Genomic DNA, 19,616 nt, shown 5'->3' with positions numbered 1-19,616 from the left:
TGGGAAAATGTCCCCAACATCCAGCCTAAGGCACGCCTAACAATATTCAAGCATTAGGGTAAAATAAAATAGATTTGTTTACATACAACATTTGCCCTACAGCATATTGTTTAGACTTTTACTACCCTGCCACAGCTTTTCATAGCTACTGAAACCATGTGACGACTGATTTATTGTCATTACTAAACCATATGAATCCTTTGTTGACCCTTGATTTATCTGCATCAGAAAATCTACACATTTATTGACTGTTGTGCAATGCAAGGTACAGTAATCAATAGAAGCATGCATCTTCTGACAGACTAGTGATCCATCACCTAAATGAATCAATAGAACAACCATTTTTTCACATATTGCTCCTTCTGGCATTTTGTCCAGCTAACTGACTCTCATTAACAGATGCAAACCAGATTGCAACAGTCTGTATCCATAATCGTTTTCACTTTAACAGTTCTGTAAAATATCTAAAATAAAAATTACACAACACCACATGCACTTGTAATTAATAAACACACCAGGAGCTATAAACTGCTACAAAAATATGCAAACAGAGTGAGCAACAAATATGCTCAATCCAATAAACCATGCCTGTCACACTTACTATGATTTAATAATTCAAAACAGGCACATCTGCCGACTTTATTTCAGATTGACAGCATGCATTTCATTTGCTTTGACTATATCTGGAAAACAACAAAAAAGCCAAAAGACCAGATAAACAGAAAAGGCGATCATATAAGATGACTGACACCTCATCACTTCATGATGACGTGTATAGTTCTCTTGAAGAAATCACAATGTTAGCAGGCATTGCTGTGAGCATGCCTGACAAGACATGTTAAAGCTCTACACCTACTGCTGTCAAGTGAAAAGATGATTAGTGAAACATGTTATAGCCTTTTTTGTTAGAAACCTGCAACCTTGTTCCACATGTGCCCACTTATCAAGACTCCTGCAGCACAGTCATGACATTGCTGAAGGGGAGCTCTTTCATCTGCATGACACTCATGCTCTATAAACAACCTCTGTTTATTTTGTTACTGAAGTTTTCACTTGCGTGACATTAAATTACACTGAAGAGGACACATCGCCTCCTGGTGATCCCAGACTCAAAGTCAGTGTGAATGCGTACACATTTATTATCTCATTCAGTCTTTTCATGCACACTTTAATCATTAATAAACGCTATAATTGAGCGAATACGGACCTGAACTATGAGCTGCTTTGTGTTCATTCATCAGAGTCTGTCCATTCATTGTTAGTCACAAGATACATCATAAAGGATGCTGAACTAAAAATAAGAATCTCTGCTCTTTACATAATGCCTTAGAGTGCCGCTGTTAAATTGCTAATTAGTGACATTGTGCTTAGGGTAAGCACAGTAGGGTGACTCAGAAATTGCTAAATCCAAAGCATGACTATTCTTAGGAAAACATTTTTGTATCAATGCAGTGCAAATTGTAATTTTTGTATCAATGCAGAGGGAAATGTTTGAACAATACCTGGAAATTAAATCCCATCAGTTACCATTGTTAGTGCTGGACTCAGTAGCTGCATGTTAGATAGCACTGCTGAAGAAATCTTAGCGTAAAGAAAAGAAATGTATCTCCTCCGCCTCCACATATTATCACAATGCCCTCCCTTGAGTCGTGGCCTTCGTCCCTTGCTTTGATTAAGTGCCTGATTTGTGGTTGTTCAAAAATCTACTGAGCTGCTAAAACCCCTGTCAGACACTCAATCCGTGTGAGTGAATGCAGAGCACTGTTAGGGCCCTGCACTTCATTCAACGTGCGGGGGAGAGGGAGAGGAGAGAAAAGCTGGAGATGTGCGTTTCTGCAATCACGACTACATCGGAGTAAAATTCACCAACACAAGCTCTCTTTTTCAGAAGTGTGCAGAAGGAGAAGGAAAACAAAAGACACCAATATTCTCATTTAAATTCACCATGTAGCCCAAACAACAAGCTGTGAAACCCACATCCCTTATTACCAATACTACAAAAGAAAGCTGCAGAAACACACACACTTGTATTCATTCTTGCAGCCCTGATCGGGAAGAAGTGTTGGCAATCAATGATGCCATACCATAATGACGCCCAGTAGTCCGCCCTGGCTGTACAGGAGATTTTGCTCGGACAGCTGACCTCTCCCGGCTTACAGCCCACATAATGCGATGGGAAAGACAACTACTGTATTTTCATCAACAGAGCGTTAGAAACTACTCAGACCACAGAGGTACAGTGGGGTGGCACCGTTATCACCAGTGATCCTTTAACACAAAGGCAGCATTAGCTCTAAAAATAATCACTGGCTTTCTGAATTCATTTTACACAAAATACAAAGAACGCCCTTAGCTAATGAAAGGGGAAAATTACTCCCAAGTTTGATAGTCACTTTCACTAATTTGATCTCAGGGGCAGTCTGGGTACTAGGGGTGTGCAAAAAAATCGATTCATATTTGAATCGCGATTCAAGCTCTACCGATTCAAAATCAATTCATAGAATTCCAATAATCAATTCATTTTTTTTTTTTTAATTGCATGTCTACTGCAATCAAATGGGAAAAGTAACTACATTTACATACTGTGAATATATATATATTTTTTAAATCGAGAATCGTTTTTGAATCGAAAATCGATTTTGAATCGTGAGCCTAAAAATCGGTATCGAATCGTGACATTTTCTGAATCGTGCACCCCTACTGGGCACCTCCATCAAGCTGGGATTGGCACATGAACTGAAAATCCAGAGTTGCTGCATAGAGCTAGGCCTGATCTGTCCAAGCTAGTTTAGGGAGTACTGGCTTTCTGCCCTTAGTAGAGACTATTGCAGAGATCGTCTGATGACTCCTTTGAGATCTGCAATTAAACAGGGGTATTACATCTTAAAGCTGAGTCTCTCTTATGGTTAACTTAAGAAAGCATATCCAAGCTGGGCATCAGGCCAGGACAATGATGTTTGTGGCAAGCCCTGATTGTTAGTACAGTGTGTGTGTGCCATATCATATTGTTTACGATAATACCGGTATCATTTTTAACATGGAAAATCATATTGTGAGAATGGCAATATTCCGACATGTTTAAGTAATGACGTCATACTATTACGCATAGCAACAAGCATGGCTGACAGAAAAATTGCTACCGGCTGCACCGGTTTAACGTCAATCATTGTCCCAAGGTCACGTCACGTCAAAATGAAAGAACAGTAGACCAACTCTGAGTGTCAGAGTGAAACTTCCCGTTTCCACAGAGCACTTTTACTTCAAAATGATAGCAGACCACCTCAGAGTGTCACTCTGACAATGTCAGGACATTTTGATGTGAAATTTCAAAATTAAAGCTCTCTAAAATGTCATATACAAGCTGTGTTCCTCTAAATTCAGATTAGTTTACTAGAATGATCATGCTGGTGTGATCATACGCATCAAAAGGTTAAATCAAACAGATGTTATTTTAGAGAAAATATAAAGATATATATTGTATGTTACGGAATAGCCTAAAAATACAGAGATATATTTTTTTAAGCCATATTGCCAAGCCCTAGTGCAGTGTATACACGACTGTACAGTAGAGGATGACCACAGCTGTATCATTTGAACTGTTGGCCAGGTGTCCAATGGAGGTTTAAGCTCCACCGACTGAGGGTTTATTTGAACAGCGATTTGAGTAACCGAGTGAAAAAGATAGCATCCCTGAGATGGGGGTGGTGAGGCAGGAGTGTGTCTGTGTCTGTGTGTGTGTGTGTGTGTGTGTGTGTGTGTGTGTGTGTGTGTGTGTGTGTGAGTTGGTGAAAGGCCTTAAGAGAGTTAATGGAAAGTGATGTGAGGTCAGACAGATTGACAGTGTTGATCGACAGATGTGGTAATGCTTTTCTAGCAGCTTAATGCATCCTGAGGCAGTGTTTAAACATTTCTAATGGCTGACTCTTTCATCACTGTTATGAGGATGTAATTAACTGAAGGAGAAAATATTTATTAGAATATTGTTGTATATTATCTTAGCATGAATCTTTTGTTTAGTTTCTGTTTTTTGTTGTTCTACAGGTCAAATATCAACTATTCTAATTGCTGATCTGAAAGATTTCTACTGTAGATGTATTGAAGGTTTAAAATAGCTCAGTCATACAAACACAGAGACTGTCGAAAATTTGGTTTATCTAAGGGTAATTACTATCTCTGTTTTTCTGGGAATTCTGAGCAAACTGCAGAGTCAAGAGAGACGCATGCAGGTCACATCTGTGAGCATAGAGTGCAGCATTTTCTAATGAAGATGACAGATTCCCCACAGACAGCAGGGCTCAGGAGGAATTGTTGTTTCAGCTGTCCCTTCTGACACATCAAACAGAGCGGGAGAGCTGAGACAAGCACAAACAGCAGTCAGGGAACCCCTGTTATTATGTAATATAGCCTTTACTATGCCTTTTGACTTTAGCTGTTCTCAGAGATTACACATTTTAAATATGGGGAAAATGGTAACTACTATAAACAACAAATGTGTAATGTTTATTGTATATTTAATGGGTTACTATAGCAAGATAAATATCTAGGAAAAAATGTGTTGCTGATACAGTATGCAGTGGAGTAAACACACTGTGTGAGTTTAAGTAAATATGTATGTTAACCATTACAAAACAGCAGTGCCCTCACGTCCATTTCGGATTTCAGCATCACGTGTTATGTAACAAGGTGTGATTAAACCAAACAGGGCTGAGTTATAGTTTCAGTCTGAGGGTGCACGCTCACTAATCTGAAAAAAGTGTGTGGAGAAAGCAGAATAATCTGTCCTGTTCAACGGAAGATCGTCCCGCCTGCCTGTGTGCATTTGTCATACCTAAGGTTCACAAAGAGGTTGCTAGGCAGAGATGAGAGAGAGAGAGAGAGAGAGAGAGAGAGAGGAGAGGAGGAAGGAGATGTGGTGGGAGGGATATGTTGAGAAGCTATAAGGAGGAATATTCAGAGAGCTACAACAGCGTGAGAGAGCAAGGCATTGAAATCTGTTGTGTTTACAGTCACATTAAGAATGTGCTCTTCTTTGTCCTTCTGTTGCCCTGCAGTGTGCTTTAATGTAGTTTATTCTGTCAGAAGAAAATGGGGGAAGCTGAATGCTCACTGGTCAGAACTTTGCAATAGCCTCCAGAAAAGGGGGCTCTCACGTGGGTCTGTTCAACAGCCCATGAAATAGTCATTATGTAACTTTATCTGTGACAATATATGTCAAAGGCAGGGCAGACAGATGGATAGATAGATACTACTCAGCTACTGATTTTATGACCCGAATGGCCTCAACATGTACAGATATAGAAACAATGTAGCTCTATAATGTGGTCAGACTGCTGTTAGCAAATCTCTGACCTAGACATGCTGAGAGGTCAGACCAGTTCAAACCTTTTGCCTGGTGGCCCTGCCTGTCTACACGAATACTATGACCTGACACCTTAAAAAAGACAAAGGAACAATCTGAGAGGAAATATCAAGCAGAATAGATCACACTATACCGAATGCCACACATTACCAGCTGAAACTGAGGAGGACAATAGGAGCCAGGAAAGCAGAAAACTAAAGAAAAGTGTTTGTTCGTACAATAAGAAAAACTTTTCAGCCAGAGAGTCGATGTTGTGTATTCTTAATGATAAAACCATTAGAAATATGGACCACATAAGGATCAGAGTGATCAACAGAGCAAAAAAGAGCGATATGCCATTAGCTGATACTAAGCTGCGATGAGCAATGTGGGGGAAAGCAAGGAGAGAGTTTCCTGCTGCATTTCTGAAAGATGGGTCAAGCGTGAAATAGAAAATTTCCCTCTACATCAAATTTGCAAGAGTGACCACAAAACCACAGACGTGTACTAAAAGCTTGGGTGAGCTTTCCTTCTTTACCGGGATAGCCTTGTGAATGAGAAACAATTAGTATTCCCCAACCACATTTACTTTACTGCATGTTAATACTTACATCCATCATCATATCTTCTGTTGCTTAAGGACCTATTGTAATTTATTATAGAAACATCACAGGAGACATAGAAAATAAACATTGTACGATTCCCAAAAAATTCAACACTGATGCAACACATTCTGATGTTTAATGAGAAGTTCAAGAGACAAGGAAAAAAGTATATACATGGCCCTAGTAGAACTTTTAACCAAACAAAACTTCACATTTCATTCAGAGAGGGTACTTAACAGTTTAGGAAATATGTGCTGAAGTATAAACCTTTACAGGATCCAAAGCGACAACAGCACAATTCTAAAGCCTGAGTGTCTAAAGGGATGAGGACAGTGGAGAGGGCATCCTGCCTCCTGTCACTACTGGGTATTCATTAAGTACAGAGCAATCCCCCTGATGCCTCCAGTGACACACACACTAACATACAAACATACACACATTCTTTCAGACAAAGAAAAAAAACACGGTTAATACAGGCAGGCACAAAAGTACATGTGAGGAAGAGCAATGTTAACATAGGTGTAAAGCATTAAAGGGGTGGTTCAGAATTTTGGACATAGGACCTCATTTCCAAGTTAGCCGGTGTGTTATTTATCAGTGGAGACAGTTTTCAACACTTTTCATCCAGTCCTTCCAGTTGCAGAGTTTGCTGGTGCTAGGCTAGAGCAAGTCAACAGTATCTGTAGCCTGCCATTAAAAGCAGTCTTACACACTCCACAGTACACCCGAGGCAAATAAATTATAACGCCAGACTATCGATGTAAATGTCTGTTGATAGAATAATGTTAGAATTAAAACTACTCTTGCATCGCATTGCAATAGTTCTACTTTGTTCCCTGTAGTTGGTAGCATAGGCTACAGCAGCGGCAGAGTGATATTACCTAGGCTACCGAGAAAGCCGGTTTACATGACAATCACACAAGTTTATTTACCTGCCGCTGTGAGCTCCAACTAATTCCACTCTGCCAGGCTATAACTCACATAACGTTACCGGTACATGAAAGCACACGGGCTAGCAATTTGCATGTAAACTGCCCGAGCTTACATGACGTTTCTGTCAGCAATTACCTAAAGTTAGCGGTTAGCCCAGCCAGGTATCTACCAAGAGTGTAGCTATACTGTTAGCTAACGTTGTCACTCTCCACAATGCATTGAACAGTAACGTTCCACTAACGTTGTCGGTCTCAATCTATCAGTAGCAGCTAGGCTAACGTTATGAAAGGGGCTAGCTTTATTAGTTAGAGTAGCCTACTGAAAGTTATTACCTGTTCATCAGTAGCTGTTGGTGCATCTAGAAAGACGGATGGAACCGCATTCGTTGTCAGCGACTTGTGGTTCTTTAGATTGTGGGGTTTTTCAAAGTCGTCTTGTCTAAAATGATCACTACACATTTGCTAGTTGAGTAGGGTCTCCGCCGGTATCTTGATGTCCAAGCCAGCAGCTACTAGGTTTCCCGACTGGAGTGCGCTTCTCTGTTTACTTTATGGTGCAGTACTACTAACCGGAGGTAAGTAAAATTCCGCCGCTGCTGAGAAACTAGTCCCTCAAAATGTAATGCGATCATTGAGATGCAAGGGTAGTTTTATTTCTAACATTATTTTATCAACAGACATTTACATCGACAACAAAATTCTGAACCACCCCTTTAACATGTCCCGAAACAGTGCTTTTAGTTCAGCAGTTTGATGTAAGGAGAGAACAGGTAGAAAGGTGCTCTTACTATTTAAATTTGGGGAATAGGATAAACAGAGCCTGTGTAAGACCGTGAAAAGAAAGACTGTGAAAGACCTTCTATTCCTCAAGAATTTACTTGAAACATGAAGTCATTGATGACAATTTCAGGTTACAACCCTCTTGTGGCATAATTCAAGGTAAAACTATACACATAGCCAATTCAAGAATCTAAAAACAATGTAATAACCTTAAACTGTGATCATGGGGACATCTTGTTGAGCTGTCATAAATAAGAGACTTACATTGAAATACAACAACGGCCAAAACTAAACAGAATTGTGTAATCCCTAGCATCACGGCCTCTTGTGCCAACACTTTTGACTAGAACATTTTGACAGGCTGTCAAGACTAGGCCAGACAGAGATCTGGAGGGGTCACCACTGGAAACAAAATCTATATCACTCCAAATACCTAAACATCATCTCCCACTCCTGTGACAAAGATATTAAAGAGCTGATGATTCCTACCAGAATTCGGCCCATTTGGACAAAAACCCATTTGATGCAAATGCATCTAAAGTTCTGTAAAAGCATCCTGCAGGTGCACAGAAAAACTATAGACAATGCCTGCAGAGCTGAACTGGGCCAATTCCCATTATTTATCAAAATTAAAAAAACAGCATCAAATATTGGTTACATTTAAAAAGTGACCCCCACTCCTATCAGCAGAAAGCCCTGGAAGGCCAAGAGCTGAGCAAAGAAAAGAGTCCCCTCACTCAGCTGGTCCTGACGCTCAGTCTGGGAACTAATCAATAAGGGTTAAGCAAATTATAACACAACAGAAACAAAACATCACCAACTGGAACACATAAACAAAAGCACAAAGCAAAATGCTGTGCTTTTTGGCCCTAAAGAGATAGTACAGTGTGACAGACTATCTGACCTCAGTGTCTGACATGAAGCAAAGAGCAACCTTGACCAAGTACAGACTCAGTGAGCACAACCTGGCCATCGAGACAGGCCGCTACAAAAAAGTCATGGCTCCCCAAAGTGGAGCGCTTCTACCAGCTGTGCAAGAAAGACAAAGCTGAGACAGAGCTGCACTTCCTGACAGAATGCACAAAACTGCAGCCAGTCCGAACTAAATATTTCCCCAAATTCAAGCACAAACACCCTACATTTGACCAAATGACCGACATAAATAAAATGCCAATCCTGTTGGGAGAGCACACAGAGAGCTGCAGTCTAGCAGCAGAGTATGTCTTTACCTGCCACAGTCAGTCAGTCAGTCAGTCAGTCAGTCACACACACACACACACACACACACACACACACACGCACACACACACACACGTAATATTCTTGTTTTCATGTCGTTGCTGATATGTTATGTTATGCGGTTACATTTTGTTGACCTAATTGTTGCTGTTGAACGAATTTTAACATGTTTTATTGTCTGCATCCTACTGTAAATGTGTAAATGTGTATGTTTCCCTGTTTACTATGTGCTTTAGCAATACTGTGTGTAAATATGGTCGTGCAAATAAAGCCTATTTGAATTGAACTGAATTGAATTGATAAAGCACAGACACTTCTGCAGTTCTCATCAATGTAGTAGGCAGTGGGTTTGAGGTAAAATAGTGGATTAACAGGTTAAGCTTCAGCCCGTTTAGCTGTACCCAGCTGCAGCTGTGGATACGAGTCTGTTGCTGAATTTAGCTCTGGAGTAGGGGATCGCCTGAAGAAAAAACGTCACAGTCGCCTGGGCTGACACACATGCTGCTGAGGTTGAGAAATATATAGTTTACAGTGGCTCGGTGCAGATTTATATACTTACGGGTTGTGTGTGTGTGTGTGTGTGTGTGTGTGTGTGTGTGTGTGTGTGTGAAAAATAAGTGAAAGATCGGTAAAGTGTGTGTTAAAGTAAGAAAGAGAGACACAAATTTTAGGACATGTCTAAGTGATGCTTCATACTACACAATATATTGTTTTTTTTAGCATCACAATATCAACTGGTGCAATACACATATCGCAAAAGGCTGTAACATATCGCAAAAGACACTCCCGAGATTTCTTGTTAGTTGAAAGAAAATATCAGTAGATAACTGCACGTTATAATGTAACTCATTCTTTTTTTAGTAGTGCATTTTATATTCAGTTCAATGTTTAATAAAAGAATGTTGGAAATTATTTCCTTGTATTTGATTTAAATTTAACAAGCATTTGTTGTATTTTAGCAGAATACTGAAAGCAGCAGAAACGCAGAACTGAGTTCACTTTAATATCTGTTTATTTATTGCAAGTAATATCGTTATCTCAATATAAAAAATGTTATCGCATCTCGCATATTTTCCTCATATCGTGCAGCCCTACTTTAGAGGCAATCAATTCATAAGAAATAAGAAGCATTGCTCCATGCTGCCACCTAGTGACAGGGCTGCTTTTACATGCTTTAAGTCATATGTTGGTCTAGTTTCAATACCTGGCTAAGCTCAGTATAAACTGATAAATATTTAAACTAGTTGGTCAGGATGTTCAGCAGTGTAGAGTGCAAAGAGTGAAGCAATCATTGTGCTCAGTGAATATTATGGCACTGGGTGCAGTGGGAGGCCTTCAGAAAGTCAATCAGCTGTTAAAGTGGAACATCAGCACCATCTATTGGGGACCAGGTGTAATTAACAGAGAACTCCTCAAAGGGGATGCTACTTATCACAAGATGACTCAGTGGATGTAATATACAGTAATAGTACATTCTGCAAATTGAAAATACATGCTTCAGCTTGCTTAACAGACATAATCAAACCTCAACTATGTAATTGCTGTATTTACTTTTTCTTTGTTTTGTTGAGGAAAAACTAAAGCGAACAAATAGAACATTTTAGAATTTCTGTCTATGTGTGCTTAAACTTGCATTAGATCTATGATATGGTATCTATGATATATGCAGATATTTTGATAAATAATCATTCAGTTTTTCAGCGGCTCATTCATTTTTCCAGCAAAACTGTCTGTTATTCTCTAGTTGCAGCTTCTCGAATGTGAGAATTTGCTGCTTCTCTTAATTTAATCTCATTGTAACTGAATACATTTTGGGTTTGGACTATTAATCAGACAAAACAAAACATTTGAAGACATCCCCTTGGGCTCTGACTTTTTAGGCTAAAGATCGGTAGATTAAACCATAATGAAAGTAATCATGAGTTACAGCCCTAACCTTCATTGATCATTATTTTTTTTAAACTAACAACAAATCAAATGACTTCATTATAGAAGTCGTAGTGGTAAAATGACAGAAAATGAACACCCATCATTGGAGCTCTACTGGAGCTATTCTTTGCCCTTTTTTGGCAAACTGTTTTGGTATTACTATGTGGCTGAGTCTAAGCTGCTGTAATCATCCCCAGATGTTTCCAGCACAGAATGCTTTTTTAAACCCACTGTGCACTACCTGACCAATACTAAACGGCATACAGAAAAAGCGTCTGGTGAACATAGTTTAGAATCTAGCAGTTAAACACACATTCTCGGAATTTAAGATAATCAAATCATGGTCTTACATTCATCAGGTGGCCATAAAATATATATATATAAAAAAATATATATAATGCTTATGTTCCTTAGAGTTTGCTGCAGACGTAAATGACCTGTCCATGAGTCTGTGATGAAACCTTGACAAATCCATCTTAACTACAACTAACAAAACAAAAGCACTTCCTAGCTGTCTAACCAATGTTATCAAAAAAGTAATTCCAACTTGTACATACATGTCAGGTCCGTGTACGTTTTGATAGTTTGTTTTTTCGTTTGAACCACAAAACAAAATAATGAGAAACCACCTGTTTTTCGTTTGTCGTTTCAAACCAAAAACAAAGAAACGGTAAAAAAAGAGCCGTTCTCCCGTTTTTGGTTTCTGAATCCAAAAACAAAAAACGACTAAACCAAATTCAAATAACGGTAGGATTTTGTTTTTTGAAATTCCTTTTTTCATTTCTCCGTTTGAAAATCTACATTAAAAGAAAGACAGGTTGGCCAAGTGACCCCGAAGTAATAGTAAATATAGCCTATAAAAATAAAAGCCAAGCTTTTAGAACGGTCATAATATGCAACACTAACGTTATACCAGAGTAACGTTAGAAGAAAAAAAATCAAATAAATAGGCTTATATAAACCTGGACCGAAAGAAATATGTTAGCAACACTGTTTATTACAGTGATTTAATATCGTGCCTATCCACGTACACATCACCAGTCACGTTTAATGAGCGCATTGTTTGGTTCAATACAGTTAGTAATAGTTAACCTAAGAACATATTGTGTGTGCAGAGTTGTTACTGTTAGCACTATATTATATAATTAAATTAATATGATGGAAAAGCTACAGAAAAGTGTTGGGCCCATGGTGGGGCTATCATTGGATACCGCCTGATGCATTTTGTTTTTCTAGCACCTCATATTCATTCAAGTAGTCTTCTTTGAAATGTGTACCTTGAAAATGTTTTGTTTACATTCCAGATTGATTATAAAGGCTAGTTGTTGTCAGCAATTACTAGGCATATTGGTAATATTCAGCAGAATAGCCTACTTAACAACTGCCATCATTATGTAGGCTATTGCCTAGCCTTCTTACCTTAGGGCTTCACAGTAAATGTTCTGCAGCCATAGATTGTACATGCAATGCCTTTGAAAGCATGTATGTGCTATATATGTTGAATAAATGTTAAAGACTTGTATGGATTCTCTTCACTTGCATGACACAATGGGAGTGTTGTATGTTTTACACACTGGAATGTGTATAGAGAAGAAAGATTCACACAGTATATAGCACACTGGTAAATCATTCTTTTGGCCAGATAGCCTACATTAGGACATTTCTGATGTGAGTTTGTTGTCTGAGCTGCTAAGAAGCTGATAGCAGTGTTAGAATCAGGTTAAAACAGAAGGGCATGCAGGTTTAACTCTGGGCTGGGGGTGAATGATGATGATGATGATGATGATGATGATGATGATGATGATGATGATGATAACTAGGTTAGAAATAAAATCAAAAACCAAATGAAATGAACAACAATAAATACATCTGTATCATTAATCTTGATTTAAAACAGTTACCAAAGACACAATACAGTCAGTCAGTCATTTAAATACTGCCACCTGCTGGTAGAAAGGGGGAACATTACGGTGGAAACCACATTAAATATTAATTTAATTATATAATATAATATAGTGCTAACAGTAACAACTCTGCACACACAATATGTTCTTAGGTTAACTATTACCAACTGTATTGAACCAAACAATGCGCTCATTAAACGTGACTGGTGATGTGTACGTGGATAGGCACGATATTAAATCACTGTAATAAACAGTGTTGCTAACATATTTCTTTCGGTCCAGGTTTATATAAGCCTATTTATTGATTGATTTTTTTTCTTCTAACGTTACTCTGGTATAACATTAGTGCTGCATATTATAGGGGCTTTCCGACCGGATAGTACTTGTACTTTTTAGAGGAAAAGTACACTTCTAAGCAGTTCTAAGAACTAGGCTACTCTCCCCCAAAATCTTTTTTTCCGTTTGCATTCCCACTGGCCAAGTGGCCATAGGGACTGGTAGGAGGGGTAAGAGAGTGATGCAAGCAAGGCAATGGTCTTTATAGCGTTAAAATCAGAAAACAAATACACCAAAAAAAGTATGAACTAAATACTAAATCTAATGTATATAGCATATTTGTCATAATTTAAACAAGTCTCCGGAAGAGAAAAGGGTATCTCTCTCTCCCCCGCCTCTGCCTGCTGCGCTGTGGATGTGTGTGTGTGTGTGTGTGTGTGTGTGTGTGTGTGTGTGTGTGTGGGCCAGCGAGCCGTCAAACACACCGTTCTGAAAGCTTGGCTTTTATTTTTATAGGCTATATTTACTATTACTTCGGGGTCACTTGGCCAACCTGTCTTTCTTTTAATGTAGATATTCAAACGGAGAAATGAAAAAAGGAATTTCAAAAAACAAAATCGGACCGTTATTTGAATTTGGTTTAGTCGTTTTTCGTTTTTGGATTCAGAAACCAAAAACGGGAGAACAGCTCTTTTTTTTACCGTTTCTTTGTTTTTGGTTTGAAACGACAAACGAAAAACAGGTGGTTTCTCATTATTTTGTTTTGTGATTCAAACGAAAAAACAAACTATCAAAACGTACACGGACCATGTCATTACATACAGGTGAAAACCATTTTTTTATTCAAAGGATCCAAGATATAATGTGTCCACCTGTACATCAAAGCTTTCCACAATGAGCAGGAAAGGCGCACTGAACATCTAGGAACAGTTATGGTCAAGCTCTAGGCATGCATGAACGTCTAAGTGGAGATCATTTCCATGTCCATTAGTTTTAAGTCACTCCAGAAATCTATACTCCTCAGGTCAACATCCATATAGCTCAAACACGAGACACAAGGCTTCCTGTCTCGCCTCACTGAACTCAAGCTGGCTACTTTACCCGCTGCCTGGCTCTTTCAGTCGGAGGGCATGGACACTAGGGAAAGTTTTCCGTCGTCCAAATGGTAGTGTTTTGTTTCAAGGGCAACATAATGGAAATAGAGTAATTACTTTCCTTAATTTGAATTACACAATATTTACATCCTTAAAACCATATGATCAGGAATATTTCCACTAGTCCTCATTCACAATGACTAGTATGAGTATTAGATAAAAGACTAATAATTATGTCTTCTTGAAGTAATGTTGATTATGCTCATTTAGAGCAGGGAAAATGAACCCTGTGCCTTTTTAGTGGTGTAAAACAATATCTCTGGTTATAGAAGGTCTGCAAAAAACAAAGGAAAAAAAGTATCCAAGTATGAGTGCAGAGTAGTGAGCAAACCAGAGTTAAAAATAAGAGAGACAGACTAAAATATAACCTTTTTGCTTGTGTTGGAGAAGGTGATGGCAGTGCTAAGAATGGCTAAATGCAGCTTAGTATTAATGCTGGCCTGCCTTCCTAACCGCAAACCTGAAATAATGATGAGTTTGAGGCAGAGGTCACAGGAACTTGCTGACCCAATTACAGCACTAATTACAGAATTGCGGGCGATCATGCTACAAGGAACAGCGGATCCTTGCAGGTACTTCCTCCTTAGATGAGCAACCACTCCTGTGGTAAATGCCAATACCTGTGGCGAAATACAACAACACAAATAAATAACATAAATCACACTTAGATTCTTTACTATGTCCGTTACATTAAACAGAAGCAACCAAAGATAAACAGCATTACTATTACCGATATGTAATCAGTATTGATGGTTACTGTAGGAGGCTCTCTGAGGTTTGTAAGCAAAGAACCGCACATGCTCTTTGCAATATTAAACTCCCGTTCTACACACAAGCTCGTAAAGCTGCAGCCAAGCCCGTCACGGGCCGGTGACTGAGCATCTTTACAACAGGGAGGTAACTACGGGAGAGAAATAATGCCAGCACAGTGGTGACATACAACACTGCCTGTAGATGACCGTAAAACTTGTCACCCCAGACGTGGTAACAGCAGCCAGCTATACCTGCGTTCTAGTCAATGGTCTCAGTCAAAAACAACAGCAGCCATGCCTGTGTGTGATGAAAGCTATCCATGTCCACAACAATGACAACATCAGCGTAACAGGGTTTTTATTAGGCAACACAACAGCCGCTCAGCCTGCTGCACGAGCTCAATCCTTTGAACAGCAACAGTCCGTAAAATAGGCTGTTTGGTTTGCTGGCATTGTGTCATGACAGACAAAATGAGCAAATGTTTCAAATTGTATCTCTTCATCTGCCTTGATGGTGCTTTTCATACTTATTGTTAGTGCATCTATAACTAATCTTTGAAGATATGAGATAAATACATATAAATTCAAGTATTTGCCTTTTGAACTAAAGCATGGCTTACTGACAAAAATCACACAAAAGTTTTGACACACTGCTTTGATACGGCATCGGTGTTGTGACGATATTTTGCATATCAATATCCAAAACATCAACGTTTTTTTAATGGTCTAAGAAAATGGTCTAACACAATACAATGGGATTGTAAATGTAATCAATAGTTTATATATTTAAAGAAATGGGTGAATCTTCTCAACCCATAAAGGAATACTTAATCCTTTGTTCGTGTCAACAATTGTAAATTACAAAAATTGGAAATACACTTGCCAAGAAGGCATGAGATTTCAATCCTCCCTCTAGTTACAATATTCAATTAAGATCAGAAAACACTACCAGTCAGACCAAGCCAATATTTTAACCTATATTGTAATAACAGCCAAAATCATACACTATATTTAGTCTAATATTACTATATGTATATTTTCGACATCTCCCAGTTTTACTCTGAAATTACAGAGTTATTTCCGTTTCAGTACCTCTTTGTGGAGCAGAATTCTCTGTACAGTCAACAGGAAAGCCAGAGAACATGGGAGAGTATCTTTATGATCAAGGGGAAAAAGAAAAAGTCTGAGTGAGATTTTAAGGGGCCAGGTAACTCCTTACGGAGCAGTCTGTCCTTCCCATGTAGTTGGGCAAATATGCCACCGACCTAGATGATTAAAATAAAACCTGAGCCCCAGTACCTTTGCATGAGTGCAGCAGTCTGACCAGAGGACAGAGGCAGACTATAGTAATATTAACAACGAGACACATTAATATGTTTCTGACGACGGCATTTATCTAAATAAAATCAACAGCAAAGGTACAGAACTCAACAAAAACACCTGTTCAGTAGACGCTCAAGTATCTGACCTCCCTGACCATAAAGCTGCTCTCACCTGCTGGTTCTCAGACCCACCACTGTCCAGGTCCCGGGAGTATCCGAATCCCTGTCAAGCTCTGCCCTTCTCTTACCTGTACTTCATGCCTGTCTGATAGGATACACACTCCTCCAGGGCCAGGCCATTCATCTTCAGGAAGTCTTCCATGTTCTTAATCTGAGCGGCGACTCTTTGATCCCGGAGTCTCTGCAGCTCAGCCGGGTCGGGGGGCCTGGCCGGTGGCTGATTCAGCCCCTGGTCCGAGTGGTAGCGGCTGATCCCGCTCCGGATGCTCTCGCTGTATGACATAGACAGCATCTTGCCGCTGCCACTGCTGCTGCTCTTTCGAACACCGCTGCTTGCCGCTGCCGGTTTGGGGATCTGCAGGTTTTCAGGAGGACAGTAACTGGACTTGCGCCTGCCGGGAGGCCCCCGGGGGCCAGTAGCGTACCCTCCCGCAAACATGCCCCCACCCCCCCTCTTCCAATTCTTCTTCCTTGTGATGCTGAGGCAACCCGTGCAGTAAAGTAGGGACGTGGACGGAGCAAGGAGCCGGCAGAGCACAGCCACCTCCTTAAATAGCACCTGCTCCCATAAAAAAACAGCTCTCCTGCTTGGGGCAGCACACGGCCATGCATCCTGTAATCAGAGTCGCACAACATAGCCCCGCACCACCCTCCCCTGACAGGTACACAATGGCAGGGTTACACTGATAGGGAGCATTCAGGTGACTTGCTGGTGATTAAGGAGCAGGACCAAAGAAGACACATGCTGCCTGCGAATGGGAGGCATTCAAACATGCACCAAGCAAGAGGGATGATCTGGTCTCACTTCTTTCAATTCTGACTGGACTAAGAGGGAGAGCCAAGAGACAAACTTTCTGAGAGTAGTCAACAATATAATTTGAATGCCTCTCACAAAAAAAGGCACAACAAGCCCATCTGGACTAAAAAGAAACAGAAAACCGATGGGCACAAGCGCTAAAATAACAACTGCACAATCTCTATTGTAGAGTTGTGCTTTATTTCAGGTTCAGGGAGCTTAAAGTGATTGTGATTCCCATTTCAAATAGTTTTTTGTTTTAACCATGTAGTCTTCATTCTTCTGTTAAACACTTACTTTTGCTTGAGTTATTCGATTCCATTAAGCTTCAGATGTACAGAGTGTTGTGCTGAATTTAATCAACAGAGGGCAGCACTGTGTCAGTTGAACCATCACTACAAAAATGCAACTTAATGCTGCACTCCTGAGCACCGGCAACAAAGCCACTTTCTTGATAAAGGCAATGAACTGTATGACACTGAGACTGCAATTGTATTTTAGTTATGACTATAAATATGACTTCTATGAAAATATAAAATGTAGAGAACAGTGCAACAATTATTTTTACATAAAAAAACAAGAAGATTTCAGCCATTTATAAAAACATTTGTCTAAGAAAAAAAAAACATTAAAAACATGCTGAAACTACATTGCAGGATAATCTCTTTCTTAGTTATATCTCATTATAGAACATGGACATATACCCTACATCCATGTTCATGATTTTGAGATTATGTGATAATAGCCAAATAATTAATTAAATATTAACAAAAGACACATGATGAAGACTTTCTGGCCTAATATAACGGATCAATCTGAAAATACTTAAAGTGACATTTATTCTAGCATTTTAATATTGGAAATTTAAATAATTACTCAAATAAAAATGCAATGTATCCTATAATCTGTACCCTGAACAAGAATTACATGTTAATCAGTTTGGGCCACTGTCAATGCAGAGTTTCCTCTTTATAACTACCTGAGAATAAGGAAATTATATTAATTGTACTGCTGGTTTGAAACCTACTATAACCCCTAAACTGTAACACTTAAAAACAGCACTTTGTTTGCCTCTGTAAAAAAAAACAGGGGCCCGTTTCAGGAAGGAGGTTTAACAAACTTGAGTCTAACCCTGATCTCTGAGTTGATTTACCCTGAGATGGGAAACTCTGAGTTTTCGGTTCCAGAACAGCTGATTTGAGTTGGTTCAATCAACTCAGAGTAGGTTGACTCAGAGCTAAGCACGTGCATCACCACTATAAAAAGGCAGCATGAATGGAGCCATGATACTACGATTCACCATGGTAACAACCACAAACAAACTGGTCGACGGAAATACTCATGCGCACATACAGCGAGTTTGAACATGTATTTCGTTAAAAAAGCAACACAGCAGTTGCTGTAAAAAAGAGAGAATTGGTGTGGGAGAAAATCGCTGCTCGAGTCAATGCGTAAGCATTGACAGTGTATTAATTTCATATTTAATCACAGGTAACCTATAATATTACTGGTGAAAACTGGAATGGTATTACACCTATTTAATTTAGGTGCAATCCTGCGGGCGAAAAAGTAAGATACTAATCCCATTCTGAGGCTGCAGCACCATGATTATTAACAGAAATATAATTTATAATAATTTAATTCTTTTTAATGGCTCTCACTGGTTTGTGTCCACGGAACACTACAAAAACATTTTAAAAAACGTTTCAGAGCGAGGCACACTTTTCTGACGGCTCTGCATACAGTGGCTTTACTAATATGATCCGCATCACCAATGTTGTTAAGAAAACTGCCCTTTGCAAAAAATAATAATAATAATAATGTGACACAAAGGATCTGCTGGGATGTTAAAGCATGTCCACGATGTTGGATGTTAATGATATGAGGACGGATAAGGTATCTACATATCTAATCGACTGAAGAAAATACCTCTCAAATCGGTTATCTGGAAATGAAAATACATCTAGTCAGGACTCATATCATCTCCCGACGCAAACTCTCTGTGAAGTAGGCCTAATACAGCTTTTTCATCATCGGGATCGTCGACAAAAGGACATGCAATGTTTGAGAAAAAAACGTTTTATAATCTGCCTAACATAAACCAATACGTTTAACCTGCTCCCGACCAGGTTAGGTTCACAGACTCAGTTACCATAGTAACTGACTCTGAGGTTAAGTTACCTCTCTTTCTGAAACGGGATGGAGTTACCCCTCTCTCTCACGTTTGATTAACCTCCCTTTCTGAAACAGAAAACCCAGAGTTTCACTCATCTCAGGGTTAACAAACTCAGAGTTTTCACTAAACCTGCTTTCTGAAACGGACCCCAGCACACACAGTCACCATGACACTGACATCAAACCTCCATTTAAAACTAAGATGTGGAAATAAACTAATTTTAAATCTAACAC

The 19,616-nt window shown here is 39.3% G+C and overlaps 1 protein-coding gene across 7 annotated transcripts in view; it reads right to left on the bottom strand.

Annotated features, from left to right (window-relative positions):
- The window catches only part of kcnab2a (potassium voltage-gated channel, shaker-related subfamily, beta member 2 a), a 100,964-nt gene that overhangs the window by 31,831 nt on the left and 49,517 nt on the right, over positions 1 to 19,616 (bottom strand). Inside the window, exon 1 of one of the 7 annotated variants that reach the window (XM_031301633.2) lies at positions 16,480 to 16,724. The exons of the other annotated variants lie outside the window; for them this stretch is intronic. Within the exon in view, the coding sequence (XP_031157493.2) occupies positions 16,480 to 16,703 (224 nt within the window). The 5' untranslated portion in view covers positions 16,704 to 16,724. Of the gene's footprint in view, positions 1 to 16,479; positions 16,725 to 19,616 lie in introns of those variants that run through there. 7 annotated transcript variants of the gene reach the window in all.

Source organism: Sander lucioperca, chromosome 6, assembly GCF_008315115.2.
Source record: "Sander lucioperca isolate FBNREF2018 chromosome 6, SLUC_FBN_1.2, whole genome shotgun sequence".
In the NCBI taxonomy this organism is placed as follows: Eukaryota; Metazoa; Chordata; class Actinopteri; order Perciformes; family Percidae; genus Sander; species Sander lucioperca.
The sequence above is the reverse complement of the archived record's forward strand: the minus strand, read 5'-3'. Positions and strand labels throughout refer to the sequence as shown.